The sequence below is a fragment of the Lontra canadensis genome, unplaced genomic scaffold, assembly GCF_010015895.1.
Source record: "Lontra canadensis isolate GAN:19392208 unplaced genomic scaffold, GSC_riverotter_1.0 scaffold59, whole genome shotgun sequence".
NCBI classification, from domain to species: Eukaryota; Metazoa; Chordata; class Mammalia; order Carnivora; family Mustelidae; genus Lontra; species Lontra canadensis.
Genome location: NW_022631053.1, coordinates 11,385,761 through 11,406,368, shown reverse-complemented (window position 1 = coordinate 11,406,368; position 20,608 = coordinate 11,385,761). Strand labels below are relative to the sequence as shown.

Below are 20,608 nucleotides of genomic sequence, written 5' to 3'. Positions count from 1 at the left end.
TGTAAACCAATCAGACATGAATAAACTTTTATATTGAGCTTCCCAAACATGTCTTTTTTCTTGGGATGACAATGGCAATACCATGACAGTATTAAGATTTCTTTTTAATTCAAATGAACTGTTTTCAAGATTAATGGTTACTAGCAAATCTTGATTTTTATTACTCTGCTAAGGCAAGATAGAAACATGATACTTTAAAATTATCTTCAATTTCCTATGAACCTATTTTATAGTAAAAAAATTATTTGGTACTATGTGGTTTTTATGCTTAAATTCTAAAAGTAATCTTTAATTTCAACTGAACTTGGTACCCCAAGACTTAAAAAATTTTTTTAAAAATGATATTTACATAATAAATACAATTTTAATCACTCAGTTCTTCCTCATCACTGAAATATGTGCTTTTCTTTATTCTTGGGCGTCTTGAATCATCTGATGTTGAGGGACCTCCTGAACTGGGTTTCCATTTTTTCTGTTCTTCTTCAATTTTGGCTTGCTGTAATGTGAGTCAGGAAACAAATGAAACAAAACAAAACCAGGGGTGTGTTTAATATTATTTACAGTGTATTAATTCAAAACATGGCAAAACCAACCATAAATGCCAACAATCCCCATCTTCCAGCCCATGCAGACATTTCTACTTCATGAGGAGACCCCTCCTGCAACCCCAAGTGATCTCGTAGTTTCACTGTGTTACTCAAAATTATGCTAGGAATCTTCTACTAATTAACAGGTACATGAAATGAAGCCTATTTGCCATCTTTGCTGGACGTGGGAATGTTATATAAAACACATTAGTTAACTAAAAGGAAAAATTAATTAATATATGTATTTGTAATTTACCAATTAAAACATTAAAATAACTTTTTTAGAAAATTAGGAGATTATATGGCCTTCATATTTTCTTGTATTAGGACTTTTAATGGTCAAAAATAAGTTTAGTTTTGTTTTGAAGTGAAGTTTCAATCAGAATATCTTATAATAAAATCTTCTCTGGCTAAAGTCACTTTAATCAAATATTTCGGATCAATTCCATAATGAAATCAGATTAAGATCTTAAAAATGTTATAGGGGTCTTAAAATCTAGAAAGAACCAATGGGACTTTTTCTATCACACTGCTCTAAAGACCTTAGAGAAAGAGCTTATCTCCTAAAGAGGTAAAGGGAAGAGACGAAGATTGCCAAGAGATGATCAATAAAGTAAGCAAGGAATATAAGATGATTAACCCAAGGCACTTATGGCATTATTAAAATAACTGTTTAATACCTGGAAAGCTATGGCCTGACTAAGACTGTCAAGAGCAGGATCTTCCCCTTCATCTTCACTTTCTTCTACTTCTTCACTAAATTATTGAAAAAAAAAAAAATCAGAATGTACTCAAACAATCGTATAAAGATAGAAAAAATAGAATAATGCATTTAGTAAGAGTAAACATACATACATTTCTTCTTCTGGTTCAGGAATTTTCTTTTTTTTCTTTTTCTCTTTCTTCTTTGGAGGTTCCCGTTCTCCAAGCATATTTTTAGGGCAGGCATAACTTAAGTGTCCACTTTCCTTTTGTTTCACATTAAAAAGGAAAGGAAAAAAGCTGTATTTGTTAATGTTATTAAGAGAAACTTGCTTTGTACCCTATGACTAAGGTTTTAGAACTTAAAAAAGAATACTGTCACACTGGGAATATACATGAAGAAGTAAACAAAACCTATTACTTTAATATTTAAAAGAAAGAGATTATGATATTATAACCCCTAATAAGCTACTTTAACAAAAATGGAATATTTTAGTAGTTTCACTAAGAACAAAAGAAGTATTCATCCCTCAAACATTTTAAATCTCAAGACTCAGGGTATAAAACAATTCAAAATTTAAATGGACCACCCACCTTCAATGTAAAAATTTTAAGGTTCTATTTGATAAAATGGGGATGAAACCTTCCTGTTAACTTCCAAGATGCTGCTTAATATCATTTTAAAAGCAAATGGACTCTCTCTCTCTCTCTCAAATAAATAAATCTTTAAAAAAGGGGGGGCACTGGGTGGCACTGTTGGTTAAGCATCCAACTCTTATTTTTGGCTCAGGTCCTGCATTGGGCTCCATGCTCAGCGTGAAGTCTGCTTAAGACAGGCTTTCCTTTTGCCTTCCCCACCCCTTTCTGCCCGCTGCGCTCTCTCTCGCTCAGATAATCTTAAAAAAAAGGTAAAATTTAAAGTCTTTCTCACTTTTCCTATTAATTTCAGGCTCCTCCTTTCATATCTAAATTATACCTGCACTGTCCAATTATGGTAGCCACTAATTGTAATTCTCTTGTGACTACTGAGAATTGATATGCACTGTAAGGGTAAACTACATCCTGGATTTTGAAGACAATAAGAAAAAAATAATGTATGGAGGGTATGTGCTATGGTGAGTGCTGTGAAGTGCGTAAACCTGGCGATTCACAGACCTGTACCCCTGGGGCTAATAATACATTATATGTTCATTAAAAAAAAAATTAAAAAAAGAAAAAAGAATGTAAAATATTTTAATTTTTGAAAATATTAATTACATATTCAAATGATAATATTTTGGATATATATTGGGTTATGATAATAAAGGATATATTAATTTTTGCCTGTTTCTTTTTTTAATGTGGCTACTACACAAATCAGAATTACATTTATGACTGGAGTAACGTTATAATGAACCATAACATGGTTCAGTTGTAAAACATGAGGCAACGAACTACCATCTGAACATTAGCTCACTAAACATACTGATGAATAATATGTAAGAATAAGGGTGTGGAGAGAGAGTCAACCAGGATTAGAACAATAGAAGAGAAAAATAATCATACTTTTCAAGTATATTTTTAAAAGCATCAGATAGACTATGTACTTTATTTTATTTATTTATTTTTTTAAAAGATTTTATTTATTTATTTGACAGACAGAGATCACAAGTAGGCAGAGAGGCAGGCAGAGACACAGAGGAGGAAGCAGGCTCTATGCGGGCTCCATCCCAGGACTCTGGGATCATGCCCTGAGCCAAAGGCAGAGGCTTTTAACCCATTGAGCCACCCCGGCGCCCCAGACTATGTACTTTAAATAGATATCAAATAGACATGGTTGAACCCAAGAGATGTAACTGTTAATAAACTGCTAAGTGAATGCACTTAGACAAGCATTTTCCAAACTGCTTTTGGAATAATATCAACATATTCCATATATAAAAATGGTTTCTTAATGAAATAAGGGAAAACCAGGCTAAATAAATGCAGATATATTTTGGGGAGGTGAAAATTTAAGAAATGTAAAAATGTACAAAGTATAATATAACAAATTTATGGATCCGTAAACTAAAAAGACAGATTAACAGATTCATCCAGGATTTCTCAGATAATTTGTTATTTACTGTGAATATGAGAATACACAGTAATCTACTTGACCAGAACTACTCCTCCCTTCTTCCTTTTTTCCTTTTTAACAAAACTCAGGGCTCTGGAACACAGTTTACATCAACTTAAGAGGTGTTAGAATCACAGGAATTGACAGACTGTACGGTCCAGCTATCCAACTATCTGTTTATCTCTTTTCAGGGAGGAAGGGGTAGAGTATGGCAGTGAAGGGAATGACTCCTACCCATTTCTTTGTATCTTTCACTGATTTTGTAGCCAGGAAAATGTCTCACAGTAATCCTTTCCCCAGCTCTCCATTAGTACCTCTGGATCCCATTTTTTAGGTACTTTATATAGGCATTTTGGAAACTGACAACAATGAGTCCCAGACCAATATCCTCGTGGTACCATCTCTATTATGGGCCTCGTGTAAAATTGTTTTGTGGTTATATATTTTTCCTACTCACCAAAAGTTTAAATGGGTAATGATAAACTACTAGGCAAGAAAATTTGGGGATAGTTCAGTTACAAACATTAGCAGTATTAATAGAAAAAAATACCTTTAAGGGGCACCTGGGTATCTCAGTTGTTAAGCATCTGCCTTCGGCTCAGGTCATGGCCCAGGGTTCTGGGATCGAGCTCTGCATCAGGCTTCCTGCTCAGTGGGAAGTCTGCCTTTTCCCTCTCTCACTACCCTCACTGTGTTCCCCCTCTCTCTGTGTCTCTGTCAAATAAATAAATAAATAAAATCTTAAAAAAAAAATAGCTTTAAAACACATTACCCCAAAAGGGATAGGTTGATCACATGATGTTTATACTGAACTGTGATGCTTAAACACTGGCAAGCTATTATAGGCACAAGCAGTAGTCCATTAACCCAGAAATTTATGGGTCACTAAATCTTTTAAGACAGTAATAAGTAATTAGCTAGGTGCTTTTTTTTTTTTTAAGATTTTATGTATTTATTTGAGAGAGAGCAAGACAGCATAGGCAGGGGGAGCAGCACAGGGAGAGGGAGAAGCAGGCTCCCCGCTAAGCAGGGAGCCCCATGCGGGGCTCAATCCCAGGACCCTGGGATTACAACCTGAGTTGAAGGCAGACACTCAACTAACTAAGCCACCCAGGAGTCTGGTGCTTTTTTAAAAAAGATTTTATTTATTTATTTGAGAGAGAGAGGGAGAGAGCACAAGCAGGGGGAACAGCAGAGGGAGAAGGAGAAGCAGACTACCCACTGAACAGGGAGCCCGATGTGGGGCTCGATCCCAGGACCCTGGGATTATGATCTGAGTTGAAGGCAGCTGCTTAACTGACTGAGCCACCCAGGCGCCCAAGCCTGATGCTTTTTAATTTAACAGTTTTCAAAGACTTAGAAACTGGAGAAAATACCACTCTGTATTACCTAATTCAGGTTCTTTACATACTACATTTCAGTTGAGTCTACTTAGAGGAGTCGAGAGTCCCAAAGTAAAGCAACTTTTATAACCTGGTTTTAGCCAGCCAGAAGTTTTAGAGAGAACAAATAAAACACTGATATGAAATATACCTTCAAACAAACTACAGAAAATTTCATGAAGTTTTAGGTATACTCACCCCACATTCATAACACTTAGATTTGTCAAAGTAGTTTCGTCTTCGGATGAACTCAGCTGCTCTTCCATTGTCGATAGCAATGCTTGCTTTTATTACTCTACCAAATAACTAAACCAGAGAAATGTAAATGCAGGAGGATGTATTACAGTGAAAACTAAAACTAGTTATTTGATTCCATTTTCCTTAAACTTTCAATTCCATTTTATTTGATTACTTTATCAATTGCCTAGTCATGTAAGAAAAATAACATCCTATAGAACAGATTCTTATTCCTTAGATTCTGCCAGTATTTTGGGAACCAATACAGTTTTCACCTCTTTTCTATAAATGAAATGCCCTCAAAATCTACTGCTATCCATGACTTGATCATCCACTGTATCCCCTCATTTTTGGCCTGGATGAACAAAGGCTTTTGGATTAAAAATCTTGTTGGGAATGAATGGCTTACCTGTTTGTTGTTTATTGCTCTGGTACAGTTTTGTGCAGAGTCTTTATCCAAAAACAAAATAAATGCAACCCCTTTACTCTTCCTGGTATCTTTATCTTTCATTATAGTAACCCTTAAAGCATAAACAAATAGCCAGTTAAAAATAATGAGGCAGCAATAAATAAAAAAGATATTACTAAATACTTAGAAAACTCGTGGGTTAGAAAAACATTTACGGAAAAAGAGAAATCAATATGCTTGACAAATCAACTATTTCTTCAAAGTCATGGGATATCAAGAAGAAAGGAAATGAGAAAACGTGATACTGATTTAACAAAAGTGAGCACAGCTCTCACAGGACTACCTGAAAAGTCAAACGTTAATCAGAGGTTGAAGGATGAAGTAAACATATTACAGAGACAATAAAATCTTGAAGAGTAAGCATAATTCTTCTTTTCCACTAATACCCTCACTTTGCAGAAACAAAACAAATCAAAACTGAGGTATTATTTTCAACACAAAAAGTAAGATGATTTACTTATCTTTTTCTAGGCTTTAGAATCTAATTATATTTCTGATATTCTTTTTAAAGTTTTAATTTAAATTCCAGTTAGTTAACATACAGTGTAATAGTTTCAGGTGTACAATATAGTGATTCAACACTTACATACAACACCCAATGCTTATCACAGCAAGTGCACTCCTTAATCTTGATCACCTTAAGAATCTCCAGTTCTGTGGTTCTTAGTCATACCATCCAAGGTACCTAAGCGATAGGGATGGTGCTAAGAGCACAGAGCCTGTTCTTTCTGATCCTTTATACATCCTTAGTCCTTGTGACTCCTGCTCATATGTCATTAAATGTAGTTTAAAAATCAGTGTTCAACAGGGCTCTTCAGAGAAATGGCTGATTCCAAGGATGGATAGGGTAGGTACAAGAGCTTTAAAATGTACTTAGAAAAAGGAAAGGAGTACTTAAAAAAAAAAAAAAAAGATGGGGCATGGCACAGTAGTACAGAAGCCAGCTTAAAGGAACTCTCATTGGCCATATCTAGGACAATTTGAGTACTAAAATAATTAAATACAGTAATGAATAATAAACCACAGAAAAAAGTAGGAATTTATAAGTCCATATTAATTATAAATAAATAAATGAGGGAAAAGGGATGGTTTTGGTTTACAGCAGAATGTCAAGGGAAGTGCTAGAGTTGGAAAATCACTATTTGCAACAATCATAGTAAAGACTGGCTCAGGCAAGAAGATTTGTTGATGAACAAATACTAAATCTAAAATGTAATTTTGGGGCATCTGGGTGGCTCAGTCAGTTAAGTGATTTTGGCTCATATCACAATCTCAGGGTTGTGAGATTGGGCCCACATTGGGCTCTGTGCTGGAAGTGGAGCTCAAGATTCTCTCTCTTCCTCTCCCTCCACTCCCTCCCTCTGGTCACAAGCGCGCTCTCTCTCTTTCTAAAAATACATAAGTAAATCTTCAAAATAAAAAATGAAATTTTTATGTAGAACAAGATATTTACATTGTCTTAAAAGTGTTTCTCACCGACTATATTAGTTGCAAAGGGGAAACGGTATTTATAAAGTGAAGAAATTGGTGAACACCTTGGCTGGGCCATCAGAATTACTATCACTAATGAGGGACACATGGACACTGTATAAATCTAGATGTGAAACCCTCAGAATAAATATTATCTATATAGTTACCAGCCAAAAGTATATAAAACCACAACATAATCACGAGGCAACATTAGGAAAACACAAAATGAGGGGGGGAAAAGATGAGAGAGAGCTATATTCTCTATAAATGTTCCAGTTTAAAGGGGTTTAAAAAAAATAGGACAGTTAAAATCAACACCTAAGTCTAGACGATACTAGAGGGGAAAAATTCTATGTGGAACACTATTAGGTCAACTGACAAAATTGGAACATGGATGATTGATTCAATAAAAGTATTTTATCAGTATAATTTGTGAATTTGGTAACCATACTGTGATTATATAATATATAACCCTATTTTTTAGGAAATACATACTTAAGTATTTAGGAGTAAAGGGCAATGATGTGTATAACTTATCCCCAAATAACTCACAAAAAAAACTGTGTGTATACATACATACATACATGTGCATACACAGACACACACACATACACACACGAGGAGAGAGAGGGCAGATGATAAAGTAAATGGGGCAAAATGTTAACAGGTGAATCTGGGTAAAGGATATTTTAATGTTCTTTCTACTGTTTTTGCAACTTTTTCTGAATTTGCAAATATTTTCAAACACTTAAAAAAAGACAATATTCAACACAAAGTGTAATAATTGACAAAGCTTGTTTAGAGTCACCACTCTGAAAGTTTTCAACCAATTTTGAAAGAAATATGAAATAGTTACTTTATCTTTTTGGAATTTTCATGTATTTGTGAAGGTCAGTTAAAGTCATTAATCATTTTTTTCTAAAGTAGTATTTCGGAAGTGTTAGCTTTCAAAGTCATCCTCAGTTAATAATGTCTCTCAGCTGTCTCCTTTTTTTCATTCCCCCAGCTTTTCTTGTTCACAGTGGCACTGCTGTTTCAACAGTGTATTCTTACTGGTTCCCTTGATGTTAATGCTCTCATATGCCATTGAGAAAATTTCCACTTAAGGAGTAAATAAAATCATGTCATTCTTCTGCTCAAAAATCTTTGATTCTTCAAGTTGCCTATTCTTGGTCTTGAATCAATATCCTTTATGCTTTAGCTCCCACCTCCCTCATCTTTCACTACTTTTACTCACAAACTAGGGGGGCTAGCAACAACAAACTACTCAGTCAAGTTCATGGACTTCTCCAAATTGATGCCTCTATTCACACGTCCTCTACCTCCTTTCAACTCTCAATCTTTGCCCATCAAAACTTGACTCATTCTTCACAGCTCAGAACATGTCAGTTCTCTAATCTCTTTAACTGGAAATAATTTCTTTTGCTTTGTGCTAGTCTCCACTGAAGTCTGTTTATGTATAAATAATGTCTTATCAGACCCATTTTAATATAATCTCCTTTAAGGTTGTCTCTGTAACCTCTAGTATACCTACAATATGTTAAAACGAAAAGACAGATCAAATGGGAAACTGGTTTCTCAAGAGTACATCTAGTTGTTTATTCATGTGGTCATGTGGTCAGTCATGCCATTAGCCTCAAGCCCAGGCACGTTAAGCATTGATAATTAAAGGCCCTAGGACAAGGTTTTTACCTTCAGAAAAAAAGCTTAGAGTCTAGACGTAAAGAAATCTATAAACCAATTAAAATACACTACTTCGACAGAGATATGTTCTATGGTAACAGAAAAAAAATGATTACACCAAAGATTCTTATTCCCAAGTTTCTGTCAGGAGATGTATTCACTTAAGGACATACTATGAAACATGTACTCTTCTGGGAAACCTTGGTGTCATCCATAACACCCCTTTCTCACTCACCCTACCCTTACATACACAGTAAGTACATCATTAAATATTACCCACTTTACAGCCCAACGATCATCTGACCATCTGTCAAACCTGTCCAGCGTCTGCCTCTCCACCTATACCGTCATAGTGCACATTACTCCCCCCTAGGCTATCGTTACAGCTTTTTGACTGGTCTGCCAGCATCTACTCGTTTCCCTCCAGTTTAATCTCTATACTGAAGCCAGAATAAGCTTCTAAAAATTCAAATCATGTTTCTCCTTCATTTAAAATTCTATACCAGCGAATTCTTGGAATTCTTAGGATGAAAACCAAGTATCTTGTAACATGGCCGAGAAGCAAGATGAGGAACCTGCTTCCATCTCTAGACCCATTTTGCACTTTCTCCCTCTTATTCATCTCTAGTTAAACTGGCCTTCTGTTTCTTGACCTCACTTTATTTTCTCTTGCCCTAGGGCTTTTGCACAAGGTAGTCCATCTACCTAAAATGATTGCACGAGGTATTCCCTCTACCTAAAATGTTCTCCACATTCTTTTTGCCTACTTAAATCTTACTCAGCCTATTCAAAGGATAACTGACTTAGGTTAACCTACCCTGACTATCCAGACTAGATCATGTCTTACCTGTTTATAGGTGCTTATAGCTCTGTCTTTGACTTCATAGCATTCTCATGATTTAAAATTAATGTTTGTATGGAAATTCATTCAGAGATTCTGACAGATGGGAAAAACCAAGAAAAGGTAATGGTATGGTTAAAGGAGCAGGCTCTGAAATCAAATTGTTGGATTTCAAATCTTGTCTCCACCACTAACTAGCAATATGTTTATTGTGTTGCTTCAGTTTTGTTATTTATAATATTAAGATAGTAACAGTATTTTACCTTAAAAGGTAGTTGTGAGAACTTAATGAATACATGTAAGAAGATTAGAACAATGCCAGTATATTTATGTTTTCACTGTTACATATCATCATTATTAGTGATCTGACTGGTAATAACGACTATTCAGAATTCTGAAGATCCATGGGTGGCTTGGGTGGCTCAGTTGGTTTGGCGTCTGCCTTCAGCTCAGCTCATGGTATCAGGGTCCTGGGACTGAGCCCCACATGGGGTTCCCTGCTCAGCAGGGAGTCTGCTTCTCCCTTTCCCTCTGCCTCCTCCTCTAGCTCCTACCGCTATCTTTGTCTCTTTCTCAAATAAAGAAATAAAAATCTTAAGGGGCGCCTGGATGGCCCAGTGGGTTAAGCCTCTACCTTCCGCTCAGGTCATGATCCCAGAGTCCTGGGATCGAGCCCCGCATCGGGCTCTCTGCTCAGCAGGGAGTCCGCTTCCTCCTCTCTCTCTCTGCCTGCCTCTCTGCCTACTTGTGATCTCTGTCAAATAAATAAATAAAATCTTAAAAAAAAAATTAAAAAAAAAATCTTAAAAAAAATTCTGAAGACCCAAAAATTTATCTAGAAGCATTTTTGATGATTTTCTTACCATTTATCCAAAGCTAGAAAAAAACTGGCCAAGATAAATATGCTCTAAATTCTCGGGATTTTAAATACAATTTCAAACTTATACCAGAATATATATATATTGATTATAAGATAGTTAGAATGACAGTATCTTGCTTTTACTTTTTTGCCTCATAATATAGGTCCATGTTTGATTTAAAATAGTGAATTAAATGTAAGAAGTTCCTTTTATCCTTTTGTAACTCTCAGCCCCAACTGATAATATCATCCCTACCATTTCTGTATGTTTCCAATCTTTCCAGTGATCTCTAAACTTTCTATGAAAGTAGAGAATATGTTTTCTATATATTTATTAGTCTCATAAGCATTTTGCATGTCATATGCATTGAAATATTTTTTACATTCTACTTATTTGACAAATGAAAATCCATTTCTGATATACTTGATAACACACATTCTAATAACCAAAATATGTATTTAATCAGTCTTTACATCTTATATTGGATAACAGATTCAGTTTTAATTCTTAGTAATACGGCTAAGAAATTATTGTTTAAATAAATTATGATATATAAAGAACTATCATGAGATCATTAGATAAGAGGGTGTATCTTTCAAGTACATGGTAAGATGTTTACAGTATAATGTCAAGTTTTAAAAAAGACAACAAAATCACATGTATAGAATTGAGTCTAAAAAAAACTGTCTATATGTTTACATATTCAGAAAAATGACTGAAATATACACAAAAATGTTAACAGCAGTATTTTTTCTTTGTTATATCAAATATCAGTTTTATTGAAAAATAATAAATCTTAAAAAATGGAAGAGTAAATTCAGATAAACTTTTAAATGAGATTTCAAAATACGATGTGAATACTTACTTTACAACTTTGCCATACTTGGAAAATATCTGAAATAAAAGACCACATAATACTTTACAATTAAATTTTAAGTCATAAGAAACATTAAATTTTCAGGTTATATAAACTGACCATGTTCTTTATTAAAGCTTGTGAAAATTTCTGGCCTTTATTCTATAAAGCAGGCCCTACAAGATATATTTTTTTAGTGACTAGAATAATACTCATATTTTTGTTATTGGAGTCACAGGTATCTGCCTCAATTTCTAAATTTCTAATAAAAGAGCGCAAACGGCGGGAAAAAAACCCACTCTTTATGGGCGGTAGATTAAAGGCATACACACTGCACAGCTGCTAGTGTTCCTCTGGTATATCCATGGCAATTACCAACACCACCATAACCCCAGAGACATCATGTGCTTCAAATATCAATGTTGTGGAATATCATTATTACTAGCCAACTCCATTAAGCAATCTCTGTTTCAGAAGACAGATCCTTAGACTGCTTATAAAACAAAACATAAAACAAAAAAGCTTCTGTATTAAAAATTCATTTGCGGGGTGCCCGGGTGGCTCAGTGGGCTAAAGCCTCTGCCTTTGGCTCAGGTCGTGATCCCAGGGTCCTGGGATTGAGCCCCGCATCAGGCTCTCTGCTCAGCATGGAGCCTGCTTCCTCCTCTCTCTGTCTGCCTCTCTACCTACTTGTGATCTCTGTCTGTCAAATAAATAAATAAAATATTGAAAAAAAAAATTCATTTGCATTAGTCTCCATCCCTCTGCCCATTCTTAATACATTGGTGGTTCTTTACTGTTGGCCCTATCTTTCCTTTTACTTCTACATCTTCAACCTAAGCAATCTCATCTATTTCTGTTTCAGCCACTACATATATGGTAATAGTTCCTATTTATTATATCTTAGAAAAGTCTTTCAGAAATATTAATATATGCAATTAATAATAAATTGAGTTTTATGATTAAGTTGTATAATGCTGAAATGTAATATAACTGGATTGCAGTGTTAGAAACACTGAATCTTGAAGTCCAAAAGAGTCTTGTGTGTAACACTTTCTAATGGCTTCTCATTTCACTCACAATCCTTACTATTATCTATGTAAGCCCTATGTGGCATCCCTGCATAGGCTTACCTTCCTCTGACTGCCCTTCCTCTCTCTCCACTTGATTTACTCTGTGCCTGACATGCTTTTCCCCCAGACATCTACACAGCTGTATCTTACTTCTTTTAGGTCTTTATTCAGAAGTTACCTTTTCAATAAGGGCTTTAGACTGCTCATGTAAAATTTGACCTCCATTCCCAACCTGATGTTTAATAACCTCCTTTATTTTTTCTCCTTAGCTCCTGATTTCTTAGCATTAATTTTGTATCCAAAAAACAGAATATCATTAGACTTTCTTATATTTCATATTCTTTTATCTTGCTATGGTGCCAAGATGGATTTTCATCTTTGTGTTCATTGATGTATTCTTAGTACCTGTAAGAGTGCTCAGCATATGGTAAGTGTTCAATAAATACAGACATATCTCTATATGGAGACAAGGAAAGAAGCTAAAGTGCATTTTCTCCTTTGTTCTTTGAGACTTAGGCTATCTCAGTTAAGTAATTAATCAAATACTATGTAATACCTATGTAGCATCTTCTCTGTACTTAACATCTACCCAAAGAGGTAGAGAGAAGAGGGCACATTTGGAAGAAAGAATTTATGTCATTCCTTCCATTTCCTCTCAACCACTAATCTACAGGACAGGGACAGCAGGAAATTTTGTTCTCTGTAAGGTAAAGAGGTGAAAGAAGATTTTGGATCCTCCAGCCCCTTTCCCCTCCATTATCTAATCCTGAACTGAAAACAACAGTAAGCTCTTAGGTTTCTTCCACATATATAAAATTAAAATAACCTTTCAACACCCAAGATCAGTCAGAATTTGAGGGTTAGTCAAGGGATGTGTTTGCTTTCATCAGCCCTTTCCTCCAAAACCTCTACCCAACATTTTCAAAAAACCAAGTAAGCACGAAGGAAAAATCAGCCTATCACAAGTTGTTCCCACTTCATTATGCTACCCGTGTCTTCTGTGTTTATAAAGAAGTTACTCTCTATGAAAGCACTCTTTACTCTTTACTCTTCTATGAAGAGTAAACTCTTCGGAAATTAAAAAATTGTCAATTTTTTTTTACTTATGTTTGCAACAGAGTCTTTGCTATTGATGGCTCAAGTGTATTGTAATGTAGTTATTAAGAATTTTGCTAAAGAGAACTCTTTGCTTAAGCTTTATCTGTACCACAGATAGAGAATTCAGAAGATAACTGTATTAAAAATCACTTACCCGGTATAAGTCATTGTTGGTCAGGGAAAAGGGCAAGTTGGATACATACACTGTGCTTTTACTTGGGGCCAATCCACCACTCATTTCTATAAAGGAAAACAAACCGAGAAGCAATCTAAACCAGGTATTCTTCATTCCAAGCAGAACCAGTGTATATAATCATTGATTTAATTATGCCAGATTTAATACACCTTCCTCGCTTTTTTTAGGATTAAAAACAATTACTCCACCTGGGTGAATTAAGGGATTTCTTTTCCCCAGATATTACTGCAAAGACCTTTCTGGTCTTTCTTTCAAGTAGAGTCCTTAACCATTATAGTGCTGGATTACTGTATGAAGGCAGAATAAGTTTAAAAAAGAAAAATAAGAAATTCTTGAGGCTTCACTTAACTTTCCCTCAGGCTAAGGGTAAAAAACTGCTTTTGAAAACGTTTAGTACCATGCCTACCACATCAGAAAGAGCCCGCTAGCTCGGAAAGAACCTTAGCCACTTATTTTCATTAATGCTTTGGTCTGGGGTACTATTTTTGGTTTTCTTGATATTTTTCTTTGCAGTGGTGTTAAGAGAAAATTTTAACCTCACATTTTGATGGTGTAAAGTTCAAATAACTAATTTTGCATATTATTGGTAAATAATGAAATGATGCATTTTACTATACAGAATAGGTTTCCGTGCCTTGAAAGATATTATTTTGTGTATGTATTTTTAGATTACAAATGTAATTTGTAACTAATTTTTATAGCGTATTTTACAAAGCAGATTATCCATGAAAAGTACATCATACTCAACAAGGTTCAAATTTCGATTTAAAAAGCTTGTGTGCTGTGTATAGGAGATGGAGGGTAGAGGCCATCAAAAATGGCAAAATATTGACCGTGGGACAGGCCAAGTTGCGGAGTAATAGGAAAACTGCCTGATGCTTGAGATATTTCTTGGGAATCTATTAGACAAGTTCCCATTTACTAGACAAGTTTCCCATCTGAAACTATGAGTTACCGTTCTGGGGAGAACTGCGAGGGCGGGCAACGGCAAATGGTCCGGAATAAAAAGTGTGGCGGGGAGAGAGGCAAATCGTTTTTGCGGCCGGGTCTCGGGAGGGGCTGGAAGAAAGGCCGCAGCTGAACAGGCGTTTACCTTTCGGTGGGGCGGGCCTGGGAAACTAGAGCGCGAGCCCACGACTCAGTTGGGGCTCAACCCGGACTCTTCCTCGTCCCCCGCTGGGGCCTTAACATCACGGGTCCTGGGAGGGGTCAAGCGCCGGAGAGTAGGAGGCAGCGACAGCAACGCCTCTTCCTGGCGGTAGCTAGACCCAGGCTGGGGAGGCGGGCCCAGAGGCGGCGCTTTTGCTTACGTATTTGAGCGCGCCGGAAGTGCCTGCTTAGGAGAGGGCGACGAACCGACGACTACATTTACGGGGTCTCCCGGCCGCCCAGAGTCGGTGAGCTCATTTTACCTTTCCACGAGGTGGACGGGGCCGGGCTCTGCTACTGGCCGAGTCGAGCAAGCGGGCGAGCGGGTGTGGGGTGTTTTCTGTGGCGGGAATTGGAGTCTCCCGTTGCATTTGAATCGTGCAGTAATTCTGCCCTTGGCGGTGGAGGGTGTAGAGACGCAGTGGAGTTTGGAATAAAGGAAACTGTTGAGTCTGAGACATAGGTTTGCTTATCTTTAGCGCCTTATTATGCAGAAAGAGGACTGAACTAGGATAACTTCAGTGACCCAAGATCAGTTAGAAAGTCGGTAAATTTAAAGAATGTGTTCAATGTACCCAGTTAAGTGTTAAGGCACTTTGAGAGCTACAAAAAAAAAAAGTGTAAAACAGGGCTTTTTCTGGCGGATATCTCAATCCAGTTGAGACGGGGTCAACTCGGATTGACAGAATGACTCATCTTGAGTTAGTATGGACAAATGTTGGACTACTTGGCGTCTTTTTCCGTCCTGTAAATCTATATTGGGCATACACTGTTTTTTCTCTTAAGAGGAGATAACGGGGCTGTCATTCTTACAGAAAAATCAGGAACTAATGGAAGGTAGTTTATACTTCTACCCACCAGCACACTCAGACCAGGCCTCTAACCATTCCTTGGAAGCCTGCGTGCCAGCACCCTGGAAGCCAGAGCCTCTCCTGGAGTCTGCACAATCCAGATTGAAGCCGATGTCTTCTAGAGAGAAGGAACTGCATCCAGGGCGCAGCTGAATTTTGAGAGGCCCGAATGCCTCCACATCCACCAGGGGACCGCTGGGACTAATTCTCTTGGCAAACTTGTGGCCAACCAAAACTACCATGCTTCACATCCCCGTTATTTCTGGTTACCGCCCAAGATGTAAGCCCCTTTGGTCTTTGCTACATCCTTATCTCCATGCTGCTTTGTACTTCCTCTCTCTTGATTTAGGCTACCGCTGCTTTTCCCTCCTTTTCTTACACATTTCACCCCTCAACACAACGGCTGAGCTCACTGAAACCTCTGTTCCCTGCTTAACAAACTGTTACATACTCTACTGCTTTATGGAAATTCTCTTTCTTCTCCTGACCATAACCAACACTTGGCTTTTTGCCTCCTGCCCTTTCAGTTGAGTCCTTTCTCTGACACCTGCATTTAAGGTTAAGTGATGACTCTACCTGTATTGAACTGATTTCACTTCCTCAGAACCTCCCCCCACCAGGGTCTTTGTGGAGGTTCTTTTCTCTCTCGGAGGCATTTTCTCTCGGAGGCATTTGATTTCTCCGACCTTTCTTCTACCTCTCTGTGGATAATCCCTACACCTGCTAAGGGTTTCACTTTCCCTGTGAGTTTCTCTGAGGGATATTTTGTAACTTCCCCCCAGAGAGATTTAGGTACCCTTGCCATGTGCTAAGTGCCCTCTACTTTCCTCATCCTAGCACTTACCACATGTGTGCTAATTAATTGCTTGTCTCTTTGCCTTCTTTACTAATCTAGGCTGTTATTTTCTTGTTTATTTTTGTAATTCCACTGCCCATTAGGCAGGTAGGTATTTATTTGATTGCAGCTGCTGCAGGTACAGTCTCAGAAGTCGGGCAGTTGACATGTCATCTCACTTTAAAGTGTAAGAACCTTTGGAAAGGGATCAGCTGGTACTTTAGCTTCAGCTGGTTGTGGCTGTGTGAGAATATGATTCCAATGTTGCCAGAGCATGTAGGTTTTTCAATAATAATTGGAAAATGTGGTTTTGGAAAGTGGTATCTCCCAGTTTTCAAGTGTTGTCAGTGGAATAACACTTTATTACAAACAAAAACAAAACAAAACCCAAAAAACCCTGGGCCAAACACGTGTCACATGCAGCCTATCGGTCACCAGTTTGGAATCCTTTTTAGTGTGGTAGGGCTTAGAATTGGGCTTTGTGGAGAATACTAGATTTTGAGCTTCATCTTCATGGATAGTTAGAAGTCGAATGAGTACTGTAGATTGAGAAATACATAAAAAAACTCCAGGGTGGTGTGTGTGTTACTTTGTGGCATGGTAAGGAGTCTGGCCTGCATGACTTTTTTGGGAGAGAGCAGGAGTTTAGGTGAGATGATAGAGGGTAGAGGAATTTGGTTTTATTACAGTTAATTGATGTGAAACAGTTTGGATTCTTGATCTGGGAAACTTCAGCTATGGGTGATGTATTAGCAAAGTTAACTGAGTATCCTTTTGTAAAGGTGGCGTGGAGAGGAGAATTGAGACTAGAAGGAGGTTGAGCAGTTAAGATTGTAATCTTTATCCTGGTGTGAAGTAAAATTTAGATTTGTAAACATATATAGGGAAACATCTGGCATTTTGGTCTATTTTTATAATTTCAGTTACTTGATCACTTACACTGAACAATCAAGGATCTCCTAAATATTTAACACAGTATAGTGGAGCTTATATAAGAGGAGTCCTTAAAGCACTGAAAAAAATCAAGTAATTTGTGAAACTAGCCTGCGTGCCAGCAGCCTGGTACTTTAATCCGTACTTTAAGTTATATGGTGGTTATGAAGCAATCAATAGTCTCCTTAAGCGTCATTCTCCTTTAATCTGTTTAGTATACTGCCAGGTTAATCTTCTGGAATGACATTTTCCCCTATACCTTATTTCTAGGCTTAGAAGCCTGTGGTGCGCTTCTCTAGCTGCTTGCTTTGTATTAGCATTTAATTCGTTTGAATGTGTTCTGTCTTTGCCTGTTACCTTTGTGAAGCAATGTGATATGATGAAAAGGGCTTGGGATTTGAAGTCCCACAGACCTGAATGATTCCAAGCTTTGGCTCTGGGATTGAGTTTTTCAGAGCCTCTGTGCTTCATGTGGAATAGTAGAGATAATATCTACTAAAGGGGAGGAAATGAAAGCTTGTTGAATTCCCACGCAGGCTTACTTTCCATTCCTTTGCAATGCAAATCTTCTAATCAGTTGCAACTTTCTCAGATACATTTTCCATAATTATAATTCTTTTATCTTTTTTTGGATTCCACTATCATTCATCCACATTTAAGCAATCTCTCAAGAGTCTATTTAAATTTTCTTGGCTTTCTTAACTACCATTTCCTACATTTATCTCCCTGAGCACAGAACAGTGGTTGATTTTAGTAGACATTTTGCTCTATTTTACCATGTTAATTGACATCAGTATTATTTTCTTTTTCATAGACCTTCGCTAATTATGTTCTAAAATTCATTTTTAGTTGTCTGAAATTATAAACATTTTTCAATAAAGAATAGTAATAATCTAGTTTATGGGTTGAAGTCAGTTCTTAAAAGCTTCTTGCTTCAATTTAAGATGTCTGGAATATGTTTACCTTGCTTTAAGGTCAGTGGATCTCATACTGAGATGAGTTTAAGTGGTTTTTTTTTGTTTTTTTTTTTAAGAAGATCTATTTATTTGAGAGAGCATGAACAGGGCAAAGGGCAGAAGGAGAAGCAGGCTCTCTTCTGAGCAGGGATCACCCCGCCCCACAGGGCTAGATCCCAGGATCCTGAGATCATGACTTGAGCCAAAGGCAGACACTTAAGCAAATGAGCCATCTAGGCACCCAAGTTTAAGGTTTTTTTATAAAGTGTCAGCATTCCACCCCAGGCCAATTATAGAGGGATTACAGAGGCTAGGGCCTAAGCATTTGTATTTTTAAAGCTGTTTAGGCTGCCTGGATGGCTCTGGTCATGATCTCAGGATCCTGGGATCAAGCCCACATTGGGCTCTCTGCTCAGTGTTAAGTTGGCTTCTCCCTCTCCCTCTGTGATCTCTGGCTTTCACTCTCTCAAATAAATAAATAAAATCGTAAAAAAAAAAAATAAAGTTCTTTAGATAATCTAAAGTGCAGCCAGGGCTAACCAACTGCTTTAGGTGCTAGAGCCAAAGAATTCTCATTGATAACCTTTCTTTCAAAAATGAAGTGACATTTGTATCATGAGAAATATATAGAGCCAAAATCTTAAAAAAAAAAAAAAAATCTATCTATCTATCTATATATAGATAGATAGATAGATAGATTTTTTTTTTTTTAAGTACTCTCTATACCCAACATGGGGCTCAGACTCACAACCTAGAGATCTAGAGTCCCATCCTGCATGGACTGAGCCACCCAGGAGCGCCAGGAGCCATAATTTAATAGTGCTTATTGGAAGTTTTCTTAATACAGGTTTGCCTCACTCTCTGAAACCTTTCATAAGTTAAATGGCATTAAGGAAAGAGGCAGTTAATGCTTTGTAAATGAAAATCTTTGGATTTCTTTTGGTTAGTGAAAACAGGTACTAAGGCAGGTCTTTTGTAAAAGCGAAGTGACATAAGGTGAATTTTCAGGTAGCTGGGGGATATCTGTAATGAAAAGATACAAACCAGTATTTAGGTTCCCTGGAATGGCTCCTATGGTGGTCATAAGAATAATCTATTTATTTGGCCAATATTTAATAAGTACCTTTACCTTGCTAAGCAGTAGGAGTAAGAAAGGTAATTGCCTTTGCAGTGGTGTTTAGTTTGGGAGGGAGGACTGGAAGAAAAGTAAAGTGCAAATGATGTTATATAGCACTATTATAGCAGGGTGCCTTAAGAAGCCCTAAGAAAGAACAACTTTGTTCTTTCTGGAGAATATAAGAAAAGCTGACATTTAAGTTGAATCCTGATGAATTACTCTAAGCAGTAATGGCGTAAGAGAATACAAGGTTTATAATCTAGAACTAGTTATTAGCAAACTTCTAAATGAAGCTTACATTCTCTATACTGAATTCTGATCCATTCTCTGCCTAATTGTGATATAGAGGGTCCTTTCATTTTTCAGTTCTGTCCTTCGGTTTTCATATCCTGTTGGATCCGAGAACTTGACTGGAATACTTCTGAGACTCCACTAATGGATGATTAGTGATTACACAGTAACATGATTACTTCAGTGAGAAAGCATCTTTGCTTAAATTTAGCTTATTGGCTTCTAGTTGTGGGATGGGTCAATTTCCTAAATTTGGATAATTCATAAACAACATGTGCTACTAATCAGAAGGCTGCTGAATAGATTATCTTTTCCCTTTTTTGTTGTCTTAATTGAAGATCCAGCTTAAGACTTACCTTCCTTATAGCCCAGTATTCTTTCTTTCCTTTTGTATATAATAATCAAACTGTGTCTTCTCTTTTGTTTTACTAACAGTATGAGATTGTGTATGGAATATTTTATTTATACTTCTTTTTCCCTATTATATAGATTTCTTAAGGATGAAGGATGTTTAATAATTTGACATGAGCCTCACCAATGCTGCTGGATTTTGGGCGTGGGGGGAGGTGTTTTATCTTTGCGAAGCCTAATTATTTTGCTCCACCATGCTCTGTTTAGTCTTACTAAAATGTCAGTATCTTTTGGAGGGTTTTTTCCTTTGTTTTTGTGGGCAGCGGAATGGGCTGAATGGGAGATAGGTATTAAGGAGGGCACTTGCTCTGATAAGCACCAGGTGCCATATGTAAGTGATGAACCACAAAATCTTACACGTGAAACCAACATTATGCTGTATGTTATTACCTAACTTGTATTTAAATAAAAACTTGGATTAAGTAGAAAGAATAATCAAGAAAAAAAGTGCCCCATGACAGCAATACCACTAGTGCGTGTATATATATATATATATATTTTTTTTTTTTTTTTAAG

The 20,608-nt window shown here is 36.8% G+C and overlaps 2 protein-coding genes across 11 annotated transcripts in view; one reads left to right on the top strand and one right to left on the bottom strand.

Annotated features, from left to right (window-relative positions):
* Window positions 1–268: 268 nt before the first annotated feature.
* Window positions 269–14,826, bottom strand: ZCRB1 (zinc finger CCHC-type and RNA binding motif containing 1). Of its 3 annotated transcripts, none has more exons than XM_032877005.1 (8): window positions 14,643–14,826; window positions 13,508–13,593; window positions 11,192–11,220; window positions 5,413–5,524; window positions 4,965–5,072; window positions 1,443–1,555; window positions 1,268–1,343; window positions 269–496 (listed from the first exon to the last, which is right to left on the bottom strand). In XM_032877005.1, the coding sequence occupies exons 2-8, from the start codon at window positions 13,589–13,591 to the stop codon at window positions 365–367; spliced, it is 654 nt and encodes a 217-aa protein (XP_032732896.1). In that variant the 5' UTR covers window positions 13,592–13,593; window positions 14,643–14,826; the 3' UTR covers window positions 269–364. The 3 variants fall into 3 exon arrangements, with proteins under 3 accessions (XP_032732896.1, XP_032732898.1, XP_032732897.1); XM_032877007.1 differs by lacking the exon at window positions 14,643–14,826 and adding an exon at window positions 9,473–9,562; XM_032877006.1 differs by lacking the exon at window positions 11,192–11,220.
* Window positions 14,827–14,862: 36 nt separating this feature from the next.
* The window catches only part of PPHLN1 (periphilin 1), a 148,042-nt gene continuing 142,296 nt past the window's right edge, over window positions 14,863–20,608 (top strand). For 4 of the 8 annotated variants that reach the window (XM_032877003.1, XM_032877002.1, XM_032877000.1 and 1 more), the window contains exons 1-2: window positions 14,863–14,946; window positions 15,560–15,829. In XM_032877003.1, the coding sequence (XP_032732894.1) occupies window positions 15,790–15,829 (40 nt within the window). In that variant the 5' untranslated portion in view covers window positions 14,863–14,946; window positions 15,560–15,789. Of the gene's footprint in view, window positions 14,947–15,559; window positions 15,830–20,608 lie in introns of those variants that run through there. The other 4 variants (XM_032877004.1, XM_032877001.1, XM_032876998.1 and 1 more) reach the window with 3 other exon arrangements.